Raw genomic sequence first — 18,916 nt, forward strand, 5'->3', positions numbered from 1 at the left:
GAAGGGAAGTTATTTCCAAACTCTTCATTCTATACCAATCTATCAAGTGTGGTAGGAGGCTAAAAATATGAAACGTATGAGGTTGTTAGAATCTTTACTTCAAAAGTGCCATATCAGGAAGTTACTAAAAGGCACAGGCTCCATCAAAGTGATGGGATAACTAAAAAGAGGGGGATCCGGGAAATAGGATGCAGTACAGGAGAAGAGTAAAGAGAATTTCTAGGATGATTATGAAGGGAGATTCAAGGATAGTGCTGTACAGGAGGTCTGAAGAGTAACCAGTTCGGCTTGGGACAGGAGGATGAAGGGATCTAGATGGTGTGTCTTTAGAGGAAAAAAAAAAAAAAAAGGACTTTTCTGATTTAATTTATAAGGGATATTTGTTGGTAGTTTTCTTATGATAACTTTATCTGATTTTGGTATGAGGGCAATATTGGCCTCATAGGAATGAGTTAGTAAGTGTTCCCTCCTATTTTTTGAAAGAGTTTGAGAAGGAATAGTGTTAATTCTTGAAATGTTCCCCAGATTCCAGGGAAGCAGTCTGGTCATGGATTGTTTGTTTGTTTTTATGAGACAGAGTCTTGCTCTGTTGCCCAGGCTGGAGTGCAATGCACAATCTTGGCTCACTGCAACCTCGAACTCCGGGGCTCAAATGATCTCTCCTCCTGCCTTAGCCTCTCAGGTAGCTAGGACTACAGGTGCTCTCCACCGTGGTTGGCTAGGTCCTGGACTTTTCTTTGTGGGAAGTTCTTTCTACTTGATTTAGGTCTATTCAGATTTCCTGTGTCATCTTCAGTCAGTTTCAACAGTTTGGGTTTTTCTAGGAATTTGTCCATTTCATCTGCACTATGTAATTTGTTGGCATACAGTTGCATAGTGTTCTTCTATAATCCTTTTTATTAATATAAGGTTGGTAGTAATGACTCCTTTTCCATTCCTCACTGTAGTGATTTGAATCTTTTCTTAGTTTAGCTGAAGGTTTGTCAATTTTGTTCTTTTCAAAGAACTAACTTTTGGGTTCATTGATTTTTTTTTTTCCCCTCTACTTTTTTTCTGTTCTCTATTTCTGCTGTGTTCTTTATTTTTTTTTTTCTTTTGCCTGCTTTGGGCTTAGTTTGTCTTTTCCTAATTTCTTAAGATAGAAAGTTAGGTTGTGGATTTAAGACCTTCTTTTTTAATGTAGGCATATATAGCTGTAAATTTCCCTATAATAAGCATTGCATTTACTTCATCCCATAAGTTTTAGTATGTTGTGTTTTTGTTTTTATTTATCTCAACATATTTTCTGATTTCCAGTGCAATTTCTTCTTTGGCTTACTGGTTACTTAGATGTTTGTTGCTTAATTTCCACATATTAATTTACCAAATTTCCTTCTGGTATTGATTTCTAGTTTCATTCCATTGTGGTCAGAGAACATACTCTCTGTGATTTTTATTCCTTTAAAATTTATTGACACTTATCTGATGGCCTAACACATAGTACATACTAAAGAACATTCCTTATTCTGCTGTCGTTAGGTGGAGCGTTTTGTAGAGTTTATAGTGTTCAAGTCTTCTATTTCCTTGATCTTCTGTCTATACTATCCATTATTGAATGTGAAGTACTAAGGTTTCTAACTATTATTTTTGAATTCTGCCTTTCAATTTTGTCAGTTTCTACTTCATATATTTTGGGGTTCTCTTATTAGCTGTGCACATGATTATAAGTGGCATGTAATTTTGATGGATTGACCTTTTTGTTATTACAAAACATTCTCTGTTTCTAGTAACAATTTTTTGTCTTAATGTCTATTGTTTCTGCTGCGAGAATAGCTGCATCAGCTCTCTTTTGGTTGCTTTCTGCATGCTATAACATTTTTGATCTTTTACTTTCAGTTTATTTGTATCTGTTTAATCTCAAGTGTGTCTCTTATAGCCAGTATATAATTGGATTATGTTTTTTACCCATTCTGCCAGTATGTGCTTTTTGATTGGAGTGCCTGATTAATTTGCATTTAACATAATTACCAATAAAGTGGAATTTACATCTGCTGTTTTGCTCTTTGTTTTCTATATATCTCATTGTTTTTGGGGGTGGTTATTCCTCTAGTCCTCTAGTACTGCCTTTTGTGTTAAATAGATATTTTCAAGTGTATTACTTGAATCACTTGTTTTGTACTGTATATTTTTAATTCATTTTTGTAGTGGTTGCTCTGGGAATTATAATTAACAACTTAATTTTATTCTAGTTGAAATTAATACTGTTAATCTTAATAATATACAAAAAGTTTGCTCCTATATAGCTCTGTTCCCTCTCCTTCCTTCGTGCTATTATTGCCATACATACATCCTTTTATACCTTTTAAATCGGGAGAAGAAAAAGTCACAGAGAGAAAACAATTATACTGTCTTTTATATTTACCTATGTAGTTACCTTCACCATACTCCTTATTTCTTCAGATGGATTCAGCCTGCTATCTAGTGCTCTTTCATTTCAACCTGAGGGATACTCTTCAGTATTTGTTTAAATCTGTAAATGTCTTAATTTCTCCTTCTGTTATGAAAAATAGTTGTAGAATTCATGGTTGAGAGTCTTTTTCTTTCAGTACTTTGACACCATTGCCATCTGGCCTCCATGGTTTCTCATTAAAAATTAGTTGTTAATGTTACTAAAGATGTTTGTCTGTGGCAAGTTGTTTCTTTCTTGCTTCTTTTAGGATTCTCTCTTCCTTTTTCAGCAGTTTTAGGATGATGTGTCTAAGGTGTAGATCTCTTTGGGTTTATCCTCTGTGTAATTCCTTGTGCTTTTTTGGATGTTTAGGTTAATGTTTTTCATCAAACTGGGGGAATTTTTAGTCACATTTCTTCAAATGCTCTTTCTGCCTCATTCTTATCTCCCCTCTCTTCTGAAACTCCTATTATGTATACGATGGTATGTTTAATGTTGTCTCACAGGTATTGTAGGCCCTATGCATTTTTAAAATTGTTTTCTTTCTGCTCCTCACACTGGATAATCTCAATTGATCTGTTTTCAGGTTTGCTGACTTTTCTAGTGAATTGTTCATTTTAGTTATTGTGCTTTTCAATTCCACAATTTTTTTTGTTATAATTTTTTATCTTTTATTGATATTCTCATAGTTTCAGTTCTTTAGACATGGGTTTCTTTTAGTTCTTTGAATACGCTTAAAGTAGCTGATTTTAAAACATTGTCTGGTTTAGTCAGTGCTATGTCTGGGTTTCCTCAGGGACAGTTTTGTGGACTGCTTCTCTCTCCATGTGTATGAACCGCACTTCCTTCTTCTTTTTTTTTATATCTTGTAATTTTTTGTTGAATACTGCACATTTAAAATAATGTCACAACTCTGATAATCAGATTCTCCTCTCCTCTCTGCGCCAGTGTTGTTATTTTAGTGATTTTTTTCGAAACTAATTCTATAAATTAATCTGTATTCTTTGTCACACGTAGGCACTGAAATCTCTGCTCAGTTGGCTTAGTGGTCAGCTAATGATTGGACAGAGATTTCCTTAAATGCCTGGGAGCTATACATCTTTTTGTTGAAGTTATGTGTGTGTTGGGACACTCCTTCAACACTTAACCAGGCAGTTTACAACTCTGCCTTACTCTTTAGTTCCTGCTTGTGCAGAGCCTCAAGTTTAGCTAGAGGTGAGCACTTAGGTCTTTACTCGGCATGTGTACAGCCCTTTCTGTACATGTGGCTTTCTATAGTCTCAGGAATATGATGGAGCTTTATAAAGCCCCCAGCTTTTCTTTTTAAAGATTTTAGTCTACTGTTTGCCTCAGTTGTTCTTCTCTCCCTCAGCCAGCTGCGATATGAAACAGTTACCTCTTTTTGACAAATGTCCTTTGGTTGTCCTAGGGTATTAGGGGAAGCTTTTTATACTAGATAAGTGCTGAGTCAGGTCAAATTAAAGTAGCTTTGGGAGTAGAGCTTTCCAGGAGACCACCAGACATGTTAAATAATGAGTGCAGTGGCGTGGTCATAGCTCACTGCAGCCTCAAAGTCGTGGACTCAACTGATCCTCTGGCTTCGGCCTTGTGAGTAGCAGGGACTACAGATGCATGCCAACATGCCTGACTAATTTTTAAACATTATTTAGAGGTGGAGTACTACCATGTTGCCCAGACTGGTTTCAAGCACTTGGGCTCAAGCAGTTCTCCCCACCTCAGCCTCTCAAGTAGTTGGGATTATAGGCATAAGCCACTGGGCCTGATCCCCCAGGCTGCTAATTTTCAAAGCCACTACCCAGCTATGGGGGAGGATGGGAATAGGGGAAGATGAAATGCCTTAAAGTGTACTGGTCTTCCCAAATAAGATTCAGCCATTTATCACTCTTCCTAGATTGCTCCAAGCCTGTGGCTAATTTCCAGAGTTCACAGAATGTTGATTTTCACAGTTTTTGCCAGTGATCTTGCTGGTTTTATGGAGGAGATGATTTTCGAAGGTCTTTGTTCTGAAATTTTTGCTTATATTCTACTGTTGAATTTTGGGAGTTTTAAAATATTTTAGATATGAGTCTTTTGTTAAGTATATAGTTGGCAAATATTTTCTGTTATTCTAGAGAATATGTAGGGTTATCTCATAGTGATTTTTATTTTACGTTTCCCTGATTCCCAGTGTGACTGAGTACCTTTTACTATGTTTATTGCCAAGTTTTATAAATGTTTTGTGTGTCTTTGGAAAGAATGTGTATGCTGCAATTTTTTGGGTGCAGTATTCTTGTCTGTGTCTTAGTTTGGGCTACTGTAACACGTACTATAGACTGGGTGGCTTACAAACAACAGAAATTTGTTTCTCACAGTTCTGGAGATTGGAAGTCTGAGATCAGAGTGCCAACATGGTCAGGTTCTGATGAGGGCTCTGAGCCTCTGATGTCATATTTTTGATTTAGTGTTGTTACTACTTTCCTTCCCCTCCCCCTTTTAAAACTCTAGTTGTTGGTTTTCTCTGCCGGCCACAAACCCAATTTTTGTTTTCTGAAAATAAATTTTTTTCACCTCATTTTTGAAGGATAGTATCATTGGATATAGAAGATGTTGTTTCAGTGTCTCCATTTTTTCTGATAGATCAACCATTAATAGTATTGTTGTTTTTGATATGTTAACCAGTCATTTTTCTTTGGCTGCTGTCAATGTTTTCTCTTAGGCTTTCAGCAGCTTGACTATGATATGTATGCATATGTGGCTCTGTATATTCTGCTTGGGTTTGTTGAGATTCTTGGATTTGTTAAGTCAGTATTTTCTACTGAATTTGAAATGTTTTTGCCGTTGTTTCTTCAACAAAAATTTTTTTATGCTCGTTTCATTCCTTTCTTTTTGGGACTTGATTTACATATGTTGGACTGCCTGATAGTGTCCTACTGGTCTCTTAGGATCTGTTTATTTTTCTTTAGTCATTTTACTTTCTGTTCTTTGGATTAGACGGTTTTGTTTCCCTGTCTTCAGACTCACCAATTCTTTCTTCTGCTATCTCTAATCTTCTGTTGAGTCATCTGATGAATTTTTTATTCTGGTTATTGTATTTTTCAGTTTTTTCTTTTTTTAAGTTTCTGTCAATTGTTTGAACATATTTTCTTTTAATTTTTGTAACATACTTAGAATAACTGCTTTGAATTAATTCAGGTAGATGCAGAATCAGTATCTGTTGATTTACTTTTCTTTTTTCCTGAGTCTGGGTCACATTTTCCTCTTTCTTTGCCTATCATGTTATTTTTTGCCTGCACGTTATGGATATGTTTTAGATTCAGTTAATGTTCTTAGAATTGTTGGTCTTTTTTTTTAAGGTAGGTAGTTAACTTACCTGGGCCCATACTGCAAACTTGGTCTCCCCTGATGTATGCAGCTGTGGCCATCTCTGCTCTCTTCTAGCTTTCCATTGCTGCTTTTTTGGCCTGGCTTCTTGGGGGTCTCCCAGTGAGTAAGTTGGTTGTTACCCAAAAATTTGTGGAGATTATAGTCTGATTTTGCGCTGTGGTTTTCTTGCTTCTTGGAATTTTACTAATTTCCAGCTGTTCTGCGGAGCTTCTAACCTTCACTAACACTTCAACCTTGTAGAGCTGCAGCTTCCTGCCACCTACACTGCATAGTTGGGGAATGCACTCTGTTGAAAGGCAACAAACTCAGTAATAACAGTGCTATTTTCAAGTGTAGCATCATTCTTTCTAGTTTCTGCCTACTTTTTCCTCAGTCCCTTCAGGTCTTCTCTGTGCCTACTGGTTTATCAGTCATCCAATGATTTGGGCAAAGTTTATACCTAGAATTTTTGTTTCACCCCTCTGGTTCTCTGACTGCCGTGTTTTTCCAATTTAAATTTCCGCTGTTTTCTCAGGCCTAAACACCGAGCCCTAGGGTGATACTATCTTTCTCCAGAGATAATTTTTGTGTTCTTGTGGGGTCTCTAGCATTCTGTGATTACTTTAATTAAATTGTAGTGATTGAAGGATGGATGGGTGCATAAGGTATCTATAGGATGATGTCTCTATTTTTGGCTTGGATTTCTTCCATAGTAGTTTCATTCCTAAACATGTTCTCTCCATGAAGTGTGGCAAAGATAGCCACTGGCTGCTCTAACTTACATCATTCTCGTAGCTGTTTCTGCTGAGGATTCAAGCGACACTTTCCCAATAGTTTTTGCAAATGTATTAAGAAGCATTCTGTATCTCCCATTTCTGGATATAGTCCCATCCATGAACAAATTACTGTGCTAGGAGAACAGGGTAATCTGATCAGCCTGAGAGTCACTTGTTTATCCTTCCATTCAGGTGCCTAGGATTGGGGCCACTGTAATAGTTGAGTAAGAATGTGTCCCTATAGGAAAATTAAGGTTACTATTAAGTAAAAATAGAGGTAATGTTAGAGATAGAAGATTGCTCTATAACAGTTTTTATAGATTTTGGAGTGTCCTGAAAAATTTCACTGTATTGCTGGATCCAGTAAAGTTGTGTAGGAACAATATTTCACAAAAAATTATAATTGAGTGGTGACATTACTTACAATAATGATTTTGGTCAGTTTATATATCTCTGAGTTTGAAAAATTTTGTGACAGAATGTCTTGTAGAGTTACTGCTAATAAAAGAATGAAATAGATTTGGTCCTTTATTCCCCCCTTGTCTTCAAAAGTTAAGAGACCTAAATCAAATGTTAATATAAAGTAACTCCTAGGGCTAAGAAAAATTTCTTATAGTATTGTTAAGATAGAGTTGCCCTGTCAGTTAACTATTATTGTGTAACAAATTACTTTGAAACTTGGTGTGGTTTAAATCAATAAACATATATTGTTAGAAAAAGTCTGTGCGTCAGCTAGGCGGCGTTTCTGGTCTTGACTGGGCTCATTTATGAATCTGCATTTACCAGCAGGTCAGGAAGGTGGCTCTGCTTCTCTTGGCTGGATTCTCTCATATATTTGAGCATTGACTGGCCATAAGGTTGATCTAGGATGGCCTATATTGAGTTGGCTGTAGTTTGGTCTAGGGTATGCTGTGACATCTGGGTTACCCCCCCATCCTGAAGCAGATGAGAGTTAGCTTGCTATCATGGTGGTGGCAAGGTTTTGAAACAGAGAGCAGAAGTATACAATATCTCTTGAGGCCTAAGCTCAAAACTGGCAAACTGTGACATCTGCTGGATTCCACTGGTGTTTCTTATAAGGTCAATCCCAGATTTAAGAGGTCAAGGAGAGGACACTACTTCTTTTTTCTTTTTATTTTTTAAGAGACAGGGTCTTGCTCTGTTGCCCAGGCTGGAATGCAGTGGCACAGTCGTAGCTCACTGTAACCTCGAACTCCTGGGCTCACGCAATCCTCCTGCCTTGGCCTCTTGAGTAGCTAGGACCATAGACGTGCACTACCACACCTGGCTAATTTTTGTATTTTTTGTAGAGGCAGGGTCTCCTTGTGTTGCTCAGGCTGGTCTTGAACTTCTGGCTTCAAGTGATCCTCCTGCCTTGGCCTCCCAAAGTGCTGGGATTATAGGCATGAGCCACTGCAACTGGCAGACCACCTCTTAAAGAGAGAAACTACAAAACTTCCTTGCCAAATACATGGATAATGAGGTGAAACAGAATTGGGCTATTTTCACAATTGGGCTTTTTGTTTCAGTTGGTAAAATTAGATTAATTTTCAGTGTTTAGTTCTGAACTCACTATATTTCAGTAAGAATTGTTTGCATATAGAAATTGGGGCAGGTACAAATTTTGTATATCAATCTGTCCAGTAGTCCAGATTACTCTTTGCTGTATTTGTTTCATAAGTCAGGTCTGATGAGATTTTGGAAGCATTGTTTATACACTGAATTACCAATTGTAAGTAGATGTTGGTAAATTAGCAGTTGTTCAAAGGTGATTCATTTATATCTTTTTTTGGGGTCATAAATGACTTATTTTGGTGTTCATTTATTATTCTAACTTTGAGATTTACTTTTTTTCTATTCCTTGTATGCTGTGAATTTTTAACAGATTTGTTGAAGTACAATTGACATATTAAAAAATCACATTTAAAGTAAACAATTTGAACAGATTTGACGTCTGTATACACCTATGAAATCATTCAAGATAAGGAACATACCCTTTAGTTTTCAAAAAGTATGCTTATGCCTGTTGGTACTCCTCCTGTTTGCCCAGACAGTGACTTATCTGCTTTAGGTAATTTATAAGGTAATTTGCATATTCTGGAATTTTACATAAATCAACACATGCAGTATGTACTCTTTTTGTTTGGAGTTTTTTTTTGTTTGTTTTTTACTCAACGTATTTTTTTTGAGGTTCATTCATGTTGCATGTATCATTAGTTCAGTCCTACATATTCTGTTGCAGGTATATAGTGTAAGGATTCACATGTTGATGGACATTTTTCACCCAGTGTTTGAATATTACAAATAAGGATGGTATAGACATTTGTATACAAATCGTTTGATATGGTTTGACTCTGTGTCCCTACCAAATCTCATGTTGAATTGTAATTCCCAGTGTTGGAGAAGGGACCTGGAGATAGGTGATGGGATCATGGGGACAGATTTCCCCCTTGCTGTTCTTGTGGTAGTGAGTGAGTCCTCACGAGATGTGGTTGTTTAAAAGTGTTTAACACTTCCCCCCTTCACTCTTATTCTCTTGCTCCACCATGGTAAGACAGATGTGCTTGCTTCCCCTTCATCTTCTGCCATGATGGCAAGTTTCTTGAGGCCTCTCCCAGCTATGCTTCCTATACAGCCTGTGGAACTGAGAGTCAGTTAAACCTCTTTTCTTCATAAATTACCCAGTCTCAGGTAGTTCTTTATAGCAGTGTGAGAATGGACTAATACATCGTTGTGTGGACATATACTTTCATTTATTTGGACAAATACTTAGGAGTTTCCACTCCGTGACTGGATCCTGTAGTAGATATATGTTTGATGTTTTAAGAAATGGTGAAACTTTTACAAAGTGATTGTACCTTTTTATCTTCTCATATGAATATATGAAAGTTTTAGTTCCTCTACTTGTTCACCAACACTTGGTTTGGTTGGTCTTACTAATTTTAGCCATTCTTACAACTGTGTAGTGATACCTCTTTGTGCCTTTAATTTGCATTTCACCAGTAACAAATGATACTGAGCATCTTTTGATATGCTTGTCATTCATATATTGTTGCCGAAGTGCTGCTTCAAATCTTCTGCCTATTTTGTAATTGGATTGTTCTATTATTGAAGGTGTTAAAAGCAGGTTTATTGAGATATAATTGACATGTAATAAAGTACACATATATAAAGTATACAGTGAGAAAAGTTTTGACACATATATATACTTAGGAGGCCACAAACAAGATGATGAATATATTCATCACCCCCAAAAGTTCTCCTGGTGCCACTTTGTAATTCTTCCTTTTCTGCCACGTTCCTTTTTGGGGGTCTGTCTCTTTAACAGCATATAGCTTAGGATTACTTTCTTTTCCCACTGAGGCAAGACTCCTTTTTATCTGGTGTTACGTGAATTAGGAGATTTTCCACTCTTAAGAGAACAGGTACTATTGTGCTGTGTGAGACTAGGGCAATTCCCTTTCATCCTTTTGGGTGACTCTTCCTTGCTTGGATAGTTTCCACACAGAGTTGCTCTAATCATTATGTAGCTAGATACTTGGGAGTGTTCTTTGTTTGTGGAGTTATCTTCTCTTCAGTACTCTGCCCTGTGATCTTTAGCTGTTGACTTTTTTAGGCTTTTAGCTCAGTCTCTTCAACTCAAGGATTACCACCAGATTCTGCATAGATACTCTTTCCTTGGGCAGGGATCTGTACTTTCTCCAGGCAGTTGTTTGCTCACCTTATTTCCCTTTCAGGGTTCACCCTTAGGGGTTGCCTAATGTCTAATATCTGAAAACTATTGTTTCGTATGTTTTCAGGGAGGAGGGCAAACCCAATTCCTGTTACTCCACCTTGGCTCTTACGTGTACTTTCTACTCTTCATATTTATATTTTATTTTGGTAAAAAACACATAACAGTAAATTTACCATCTTAACTGTTTTTAAGTGTACAGTCTAGTAGTGTTAAGTGTATTCACATTGTGTAACAAGTCTCTAGAAATTTTTCACTTTGGAAAAGAGAAACTCTGTATCTGTTAAACACTAATTTCACTATAAAAGTTATAGACTTTTATAACCATTCCACTTTCTGTGATTTTGACTATGTTAGGTACCTCATGGATGGAATCATAAAGTATTTGTCTTTTTGTGATTGGCATATTTCAGTTATAATGCCCTTGAGGAGATTGAGGTTCATCCATGCTATAGCATGTGATACAATTTCCTTGTTTTAAGGCTACATGATATTCCATTGTATGTATACACATTCCGTTGATCTGTTTATACATTGGTGGACAGTGGGTTTCTTCTTTCTCTTGGATCTTGTGAATAATGCTGTTGTGAACGTGGGCATGTAAATATCTTTTTGAGATTCTGCTTTGAATTCTTTGTGTATATGCCCAGAAGTGGGATTGCTGGATCATATGGTAATTTAACTTCAAATGTTTTGAGGAACTGTCATGTTTTTCATAATGGCTGCACCATTTTATATTTCCCCCAACAGTGGACCAAGGGTTCCAATTTCTCCACATTCTCACCAACACTTGTTATTTCCTGGGTTTTTAAAAATAACAGCCTCTAGTGGGTGTAAGGTGATAACTTGTAGTTTTGATTTGCATTTTCTGATGACTGGTGATGTTGAGTATCTTTTCTTTCTTACTATATATTTTTTGAAACAGGGTCTTGCTATATTGCCCAGGCTGGAGTGCAGTGGCACAATTATGGCTCACTCCAGCTTTGACTTTCCAGGCTCAAGTGATTCTCCCACCACAACCTCTCAAGTGGCTGGTACTACAAATGTGTGCTACCACACCTGTTTATTTTTTACTTATTTTTAATTTTTAGTAGAGACAAGGTCTTGCTATGTTGCCCAGGCTGGTCTCAAACTCCTGAGCTCAAGCGATCCTCCCACCTCAGCCTCTCAGAGTGCTGGGATTACAGTCATGAGCCACCACACTGGGCTGAGCATCTTTTCATATGCTTGTTTTATATGCCGTCTTTGGAGGATTGTCCATTCAAAAACTTGGCCCATTTTAAAATTCAGTCAATTTTTTGTTGTCAAGTTCGTTATATTACATATTTTGGATATTAACCTCTTACCAGATACATGATTTGCAAATATTTTCTCCCACTCTGTAGGTTGTCTTTTCACTCCATTGATTACTTCTTTTGATGTACAGAAGTTTTTAACTTTTAATGTAATTCAATTTTTTGTTCCCTGTGCTTTTGGTGTCATGTTCAAGAATTCATAGCTAGCCGGGCGCGGTGGCTCACGCCTGTAATCCCAGCACTTTGGGAGGCCGAGGCGGGCGGATCACAAGGTCAGGAGATCGAGACCACGGTGAAACCCCGTCTCTACTAAAAATACAAAAAATTAGCCGGGCGCGGTTGTGGGCGCCTGTAGTCCCAGCTACTCGGGAGGCTGAGGCAGGAGAATGGCGTGAACCCGGGAGGCGGAGCTTGCAGTGAGCCGAGATCGCGCCACTGCACTCCAGCCTGGGCGACAGAGCGAGACTCCGTCTCAAAAAAAAAAAAAAAAAAAAAAAAAAAAAAAAAAAAAAAGAATTCATAGCTAAATCCAATGTCATGAAGCTTTCTCCTATATTTTCTTTTAGTAGTTTTATAGTTTTTGTATGTGGTGTAAAGGGTCCAACTTCATTCTTTTTCAGGTGGATATTGTATTTTCCCAGTACCATTTGTTGAAAAGACTGTCGTTGCCTCACTGTATAGTCTTGGCCCCCTTGTCAAACACCGTTTGACTAGAAATGCATGGGTTTATTTCTGGGCCGTCTATTTTGTTTCATTGGTTTATATGTCTTTTTATGCTGGCACCACTGCTGTCTTGATTACTATTTGTATTTAGTATGTTTTGAAATCAGGACTTGTGAGGCCTCCAACTTTGTTGTTCTTTTTCAAGTTTTTAGTATGTATTTAGTATGTTTTGAAATTAGGACTTGTAAGGACTCCAACTTTGTTGTTCTTTTTCAAGTTTGTTTTGGCTCTATGGGGTCCTTTGAGATTCCATATTAACTTAAGGATAGGTTTTCCCGTTTCTGCAAAAAATGCCATTGGGACTTTGACAGGGATTGCATTGAATCTGTAGATTGCTGTGGGTAGTATGACATTTTAACAATAAATCTTCCAATCTATGGATACAGTGTGTTTCCATTTATTTGTATATTTTATGGTTTCTTTCAGCAGTGTGTTATAGCTTGCAGTGTACAAGTCTGTTGGATCCTTGGTTAATTCCTAAATATTGTATTCTTTTTGATACTATTGTACCTGGAATTGTGTTAATTTCTTTTTCAAATTGCTTATTGAAATACAACTGATGTTTGTGTGTTTGTGTGCTTTTATTTTTTGTATCCTGCAACGTTGCCAAAATAATTACTTCTAACATTTTTTTTTTCTTGAAAATTTAAGAGTTTTATGCATGTAAGGTCACATCTGAGAACCAGGGTAATTTTATTTCTTCCTTTCCAGGTTGAATGCAGTTTATTCCTTTTTCTTGTCTAATTGCTCTGGCTAGGACTTCCACTGCTGTGTTAAATAGAAATGGTGACAGTAGGCATCCTTGCTTTGTTCTCAATGTTAAAGGAAATGCTTTCAGTCTTTCACTGTCGAGTGTGATGTTAGCTGTGGGCTTTTTGTGTATGGCTTTTATTATGTTAAAGTTTCCTTCTATTTCTATTTTGTTTTCATGTGTTGAACTGTCCTTGCATTCCAGGTGTAAAGCCCACTTGGTCATGATGTGTAATCCTTTTAATGTGCTGCTAAATTTGTTTTGCTCCTATTTTGTTGTAGATTTTTGCATCAGTATTAATCACGGATATATGTCTATACTTTTGTTCTTGCTTGTTGTGTCTTTCTCTGGTTTTGGTGTCAGGGTAGTGTTGACCTTATGGAATGAATTTGAAGTATTCCCTTCTTTTGAATTCTTTATGAGTCTGAGGAAGCTTGGTGTTAATTCTTGTTTAAATGTCTGGTAGAATTCTCTAGCGGAGCCATCTGGTCCTGGGCTTCTCTTAGTTGGGAAGTTTTTGATAACTGCATCCAATCTCTGTTTACTAGTTATAGGCCATTCAGAGTTTTTATTTTTCATGTCCTCATTTTGCTAGGTGTACATTTTTAGGAATATACCAGTTTATTCTAGGTTATTCAATTGTTGATGTATATTGTTCATAATACTCTGTTATAATCCTTCTGGCATCAGTTGTAATGTCCCCTCTTTCATTTCTGATTTTCATTTTTCAAGTCTTTTTCTTAGTCTAGCCAAGGAGTTTATTGATTTTGTTGATCTTTTTTTTAAAAACAAAAAAAACAAAAAATAAAAACCAAAAACGAACTCTAGGTTTCACTGAGTTTTTTTCTTTCCTTGTCTTCTTCTGTATTTAGTTGATCTCAGCCCTAATATGTATTATTTTTCTCCCTTCTGCTATTGTTTAGTTTAGTTTGTTCCTCTTTTTTCTAATTTCTTGAGATACAAAGTTAGGTTGTTGATTTGTGATTTTTTTTTTTTTTTAAACATGTAAGCTTTTGCTGCCATAAACCTCCCTGTTAGTACTGCTTTAGCTACATCTCATAAATTAGTGGTTTGTTGTTTTTGTCTCTGGATATTTAAAAAATTTCTTTGTAATTTCTTTGCCCCATTGGTTGGTTAAGAGTGAGTTTTTAAATTCCACATGTGTGGATTTTCTTGTTTTTCTTCTGTTATTGGCTTTTAGTTTCATTTCACTGTGATTAGAGAAGATAGTTGGTATGATTTCAGTCTTCTTAAATTTATTCAGACTTGTTTTGTGACCTACGTTTTATATAATTTTAATATGTATCTGAACTTTCAGAGTTAATTGTAAAGACTTTTCTGAATTGTCAGTGTTTGGTTTTCTAAACTATGTTCACGCCTCTTCAGCATATTTACAATATTTTTGAAAATTAGTAGACATTCTTTTTTAGAAGTTTTTAGGTTTACAAAATATTTGAGCAGGATAGTATAGTGTTCCCATGTTCTAACCACCCCTCCAACTGTCATTTTTCCCTGTTATTAACATCTTACGTTAGTACAGTACACTTGTTACAGTTAATGAACCAATATTGACACATTATTATTAACTAAAGACCATAGTTTATTCAGATTTTCTTAGTTTTTACCCAGTGTTCTTTTTCTGTTCCAAGATATATTACATTTAGTTGTCGTTTCTTCCTAAGCTTCTGAAGACTTTGTTTTTGATGACCTTATGAGGTTTTTTTTTTTTTTCTTAGCAGTTTTGAAGAATATTGGTCAGATATACTGTATGATCTTCTATTGGAATTTGTCTGATATTTTTCTCATGATCAGACTGCGGTTATGGTTTTTGGGAGGATGTGTTATACTTGACATTTTAGTATTCAGGTGTTCTCTTAGAATACTGCTTGAAGCAAAACCATCTGTGCCAACTGCTTTTAAGTTTTATCCTCTTTTTTTGTACTCCCCCCCCCCCCACTTATATAAGTAATATTCCAATTGTATTTCTTAGGTATAGATTTTAAAATACGTTCTATCATACTTCTTTGTAAAATCTTTTTTTAAAAAAATATGTGTCTTTGCTATTATCAAAAAGATAACACATGTTGGCAAGGATGTGGAGAAAGGGAGCCCTTGTGTACCTTGCTAGGAATGCACAATAAACAGCCATTATGGAAAACAATATGGCAGTTTCTAGAAAACTAAAAATAGAACTACCATATGATATAGCAGTCCCGCTTCTGGTTATATATCTAAAGGAATTGAACTCAGTATGCTGAAGCGGTATCTGCATGTCCATGTTCACTACAGCATTATTCACAATAGCTAAAATATGGAAGCACCCTTGGTGTCCATCATTGCATGAAAGGATAAATGTGGTATATATGCACAATGGAATACTTTTCAATCTTAAGATAGAAAAAATTCTGTTATTTGCAAGAACATGGATGAACCTGGAGGACATTATGCTAAGTGAAATAAACCAGGCACAGAAAGACAAACACCACGTAATCTAAATTGCGTGTAGAATCTAAAAAAGTTGAACTCTTAGAAGTAGAGAGTGAAATGGTGTTTACCTGAGGCTGGATTGGGAGTGCATGGGGCAAGAGGAGATGTTTATCAAATGGTACAAAGTTTTAGTCAGGAGGAATAAGCTTTAGTGATCTGTTGCACAGACTTATGAAATATAGTAATAATGCATGTATATTTTAAAATTGATGAAAGAGTAGATTTTAAGTGTTTTACCACAAAAAAATAAGTATGTGAAGTGATGGATTTGTAAATTAGCGTGAATTAATCATTCTACTATGTAAGCATATGTCAAAACATCACATTTTACTCCATAAATAGATAATATATACAACTATTATTTGTCAATTAAAAATTAATAAAATAAAAACAAAGTGTCTCAAATATGCTGGTTTAGGTTTGTGGGGAACAAATGCAGTTAAAAGGTTTTTTTTTTTCAGATTTTGGAGAGTACGAGCAAAGCAAGGTAAAATTAAACAACTTAAGTCGAAGTTTGTTTGTGTGTGATGTTTGTATATGCCTTTATTTTTTACTGTGGTAAAATATGCATAACAACATTTACCATTTTCAAGTGTACAGTTCAGTGGCATTTAAGTATGTTTATATTGTTTGTGCAACCATATATAGTTTTTAAAATATGCATTGGTCTGCTAGGACTGTCATAAAATACTACAGACTGGGTGGCTTACACAATAGAAATTTATTTTCTCACAGTTTTAGAGACTGAAAACTCAAGATTAGGGTGTTGGCAGGTTTTGTTTCTCCTGAGGCATCTCTGTCTTGCAGATGGCCTGCCCTCTGTGTGTACATACCTGTGTCTCTTAGAATGATACCAGTTGGGCCAGGTGCAGTGACACACGCTTGTAATCCCAGAACTTTGGGAGGCCAAAGCGGGTGAATCACTTGAGGTCAGGAGTTCAAGACCAGCCTGGCCAATATGGTGAAACCCTGTCTCTACTAAAAAAAAAAAAAAAAATTACAAAAATTAGCCGGGCATAGTGGCGTGTGCCTGTAGTCCCAGCTACTTGGGAGGCTGAGGCGTGAGAATCGCTTGAACCCAGGAGGCAGAGTTTGCAGTGAGCCTTCATCTTAAAAAAAAAAAAAAAAAAGAATGACACCAGTCATATTGGGTAAAATCCTCATAAGTTACCTTATTTAACTGGATTCCTGAAAGGCCCTTGCTCTAATGTCATATTTGGGATGAGGGTTCAATATAAGAAATTTGGGGGGAGACACAGTTCAGTTCATAACATCTTTTATATAGAGGTGCTTCCAGTTTATCGCTATCTTCAATGTATTAATTTCCTGTGGTTGCTCTAACAAATTAGCACAAACTGGTTGGTTTAAAACAATAGAAATTAATTCTCTCACAGTTCTGGAGGCCAGAAGTTCTAAATCAGTATTGGGCCAAAATCAAGGTGATGGCAGAGCTTTGTTCCTTCTAGAGGGAGGCTGTAGAAGAGAATCCATTACTTGCTTCTCCCTGATACTAGTGGGTGCTGGCATTCCTGACTGTGGCCCATGTCCCTCCAGTCTTCAAAGGCAGCATTTTCAGTTCTCTCTGCCATGTCATCGTCTTCTTTTTTGGAGACAGAGTCTTGCTGTGTTGCCCAGGCTGAATTGCAGTGACATGATCTGGGCTCATTGCAACCTCTGCCTCCTTCATTCAAGCAAGATTCTCCTGCCTCAACCTTCTGAGTAGCTGGGACTACAGGTGTATGCCACCATGCCCAACTGATTTTTGTATTTTTAGTAGAGATGGGGTTTCACCATGTTGGCCAGGCTGGTCTCGAACTCCTGACCTCAGGTCATCTGCCCACCTTGGCCTCCCAAAGTGCTGGGATTACAGGTGTGAGCCACTGTGCCTGGCCTCTGCTGTGTCTTCTCATTGCCTTCAGAGTGTGTCTCGTTCTTATAAGGATACATGTGATTGCATTATGGCCCACCCAGATAATTCAGAATAATCTCCCCTCTCGAGATCCTTAATGTAATCATATCTGAAAAGACTTTTTTTTTTTTTTTTTTTTTTTTTTTGCCATGTGAGGTAACATTCTCAGGTTTCAGGGATCAGGGTGTGGATATCTTTTGTGGGGCGATTGTTCAGCTTATCCCACTCAGTCGTTTATAGTAGACTTTTAATGTTCTTACTTTGATTTTATAGTTTAGTTTTTAACAGGCCCCCATGTTCAGTTCTGGGTTGGTGGGAGATGATGGCATTGGGTGGCAGAGAAAGTATCTCATCTTTTCTGTATACTATGCAGAAAATTCTAGGTCTGTGGTTTTGGGAAGGACAAATCAGAGATGATAGTGAGTATGGAAATAAAACAATTAAAGTAATCTAGCTTGATAACAGAGGTAGGTATGGTGGTGCTGTTTTTTAAATAATAGAGAATTTAGAAGAGTCACAAGCTAGTTTCAGGTATGGGGAGGAGGGGATGTATAGAGTTTGGGACACACTGAGTTTTTAGAACTTCTGAAATATGGTAAAATTAGTAATGATAGGTGTGTTTTTGGCAAATGCATGTTCAGTGGATTGTTGGAATAGAAGTCACTTTATACTAAATTAAGGATTAAGTTGAAGATGGAAAGTATTGACACATTCTATTCTCTAGAATAAGGGTGCTTGGCCTTTAGTAAGTACTTAATCAGTGTTGGCTATTATGAGAATTACTATAGTGTTCCAATACTATAACATTTTTGTCTTCAGCTGTTTGGTGTACGTCTTGATATGTACATAATATTAAATAAATACTGATCTAGAAAGATGTGTGTTTTGTTAATTATTTTCATTATTGCCATTGCCATACTATTAAAATTAATGAAAACAATTTATTGTAGATTAAAAAAAAAAAGAATTAGAAAGTTTCGATTTCTCGTTTGAATAGATTATTATTTCTCAAAAAAAACAGTGGGATTGGGGGGGCACTTAGCAATAGTTTCCTAAAGATTAAAATGATCGTATTCTAGTTGAATGCTTTTTTTTATGTTATATCAAGAAATATAATTTGATTTATGGTTTTTCATTTAAAGTCGTGGTGTATTGTAGCTGTAGTTATTCATGCTTGACACAAAAAATTAAACCTTGGTCTTTGTATGTATTCTTTCAGGTTTGATTTAATTTTGGATGAGATTGTTCTTGCAGCAAGATGTTAATAAGACAAAATCTAGGTAAGTAGAAGACTGCTTTGTTAAATGTACATATCGAGATAGGAATAATACCAAAAAAAATGTCTTAAAAATGTGGTGTTGAGTTCAGAACCAAAGAGTTTTTAAATAAAATTTTGAAATGCAAATAACGGTCTTTTTGACACACTTGGTCTACTTGATTTGATGGGAGTA

At 36.4% G+C, this 18,916-nt stretch overlaps 1 protein-coding gene across 25 annotated transcripts in view; it reads left to right on the forward strand.

The window, feature by feature from the left end:
• Positions 1 to 18,916, forward strand: part of LOC105482837 (zinc finger protein 644) — a 100,298-nt gene that overhangs the window by 15,157 nt on the left and 66,225 nt on the right. For 20 of the 25 annotated variants that reach the window (XM_071081100.1, XM_071081142.1, XM_071081158.1 and 17 more), the window contains one exon: positions 18,685 to 18,745. The exons of 1 other annotated variant lie outside the window; for it this stretch is intronic. In XM_071081100.1, coding sequence (XP_070937201.1) covers positions 18,702 to 18,745 — 44 coding nt within the window. In that variant the 5' untranslated portion in view covers positions 18,685 to 18,701. Of the gene's footprint in view, positions 1 to 16,017; positions 16,044 to 18,678; positions 18,746 to 18,916 lie in introns of those variants that run through there. 4 more of the 25 variants (XM_071081272.1, XM_011743206.2, XM_071081692.1 and 1 more) reach the window with 4 other exon arrangements.

This window comes from Macaca nemestrina, chromosome 1, assembly GCF_043159975.1.
Source record: "Macaca nemestrina isolate mMacNem1 chromosome 1, mMacNem.hap1, whole genome shotgun sequence".
Taxonomy (NCBI): Eukaryota; Metazoa; Chordata; class Mammalia; order Primates; family Cercopithecidae; genus Macaca; species Macaca nemestrina.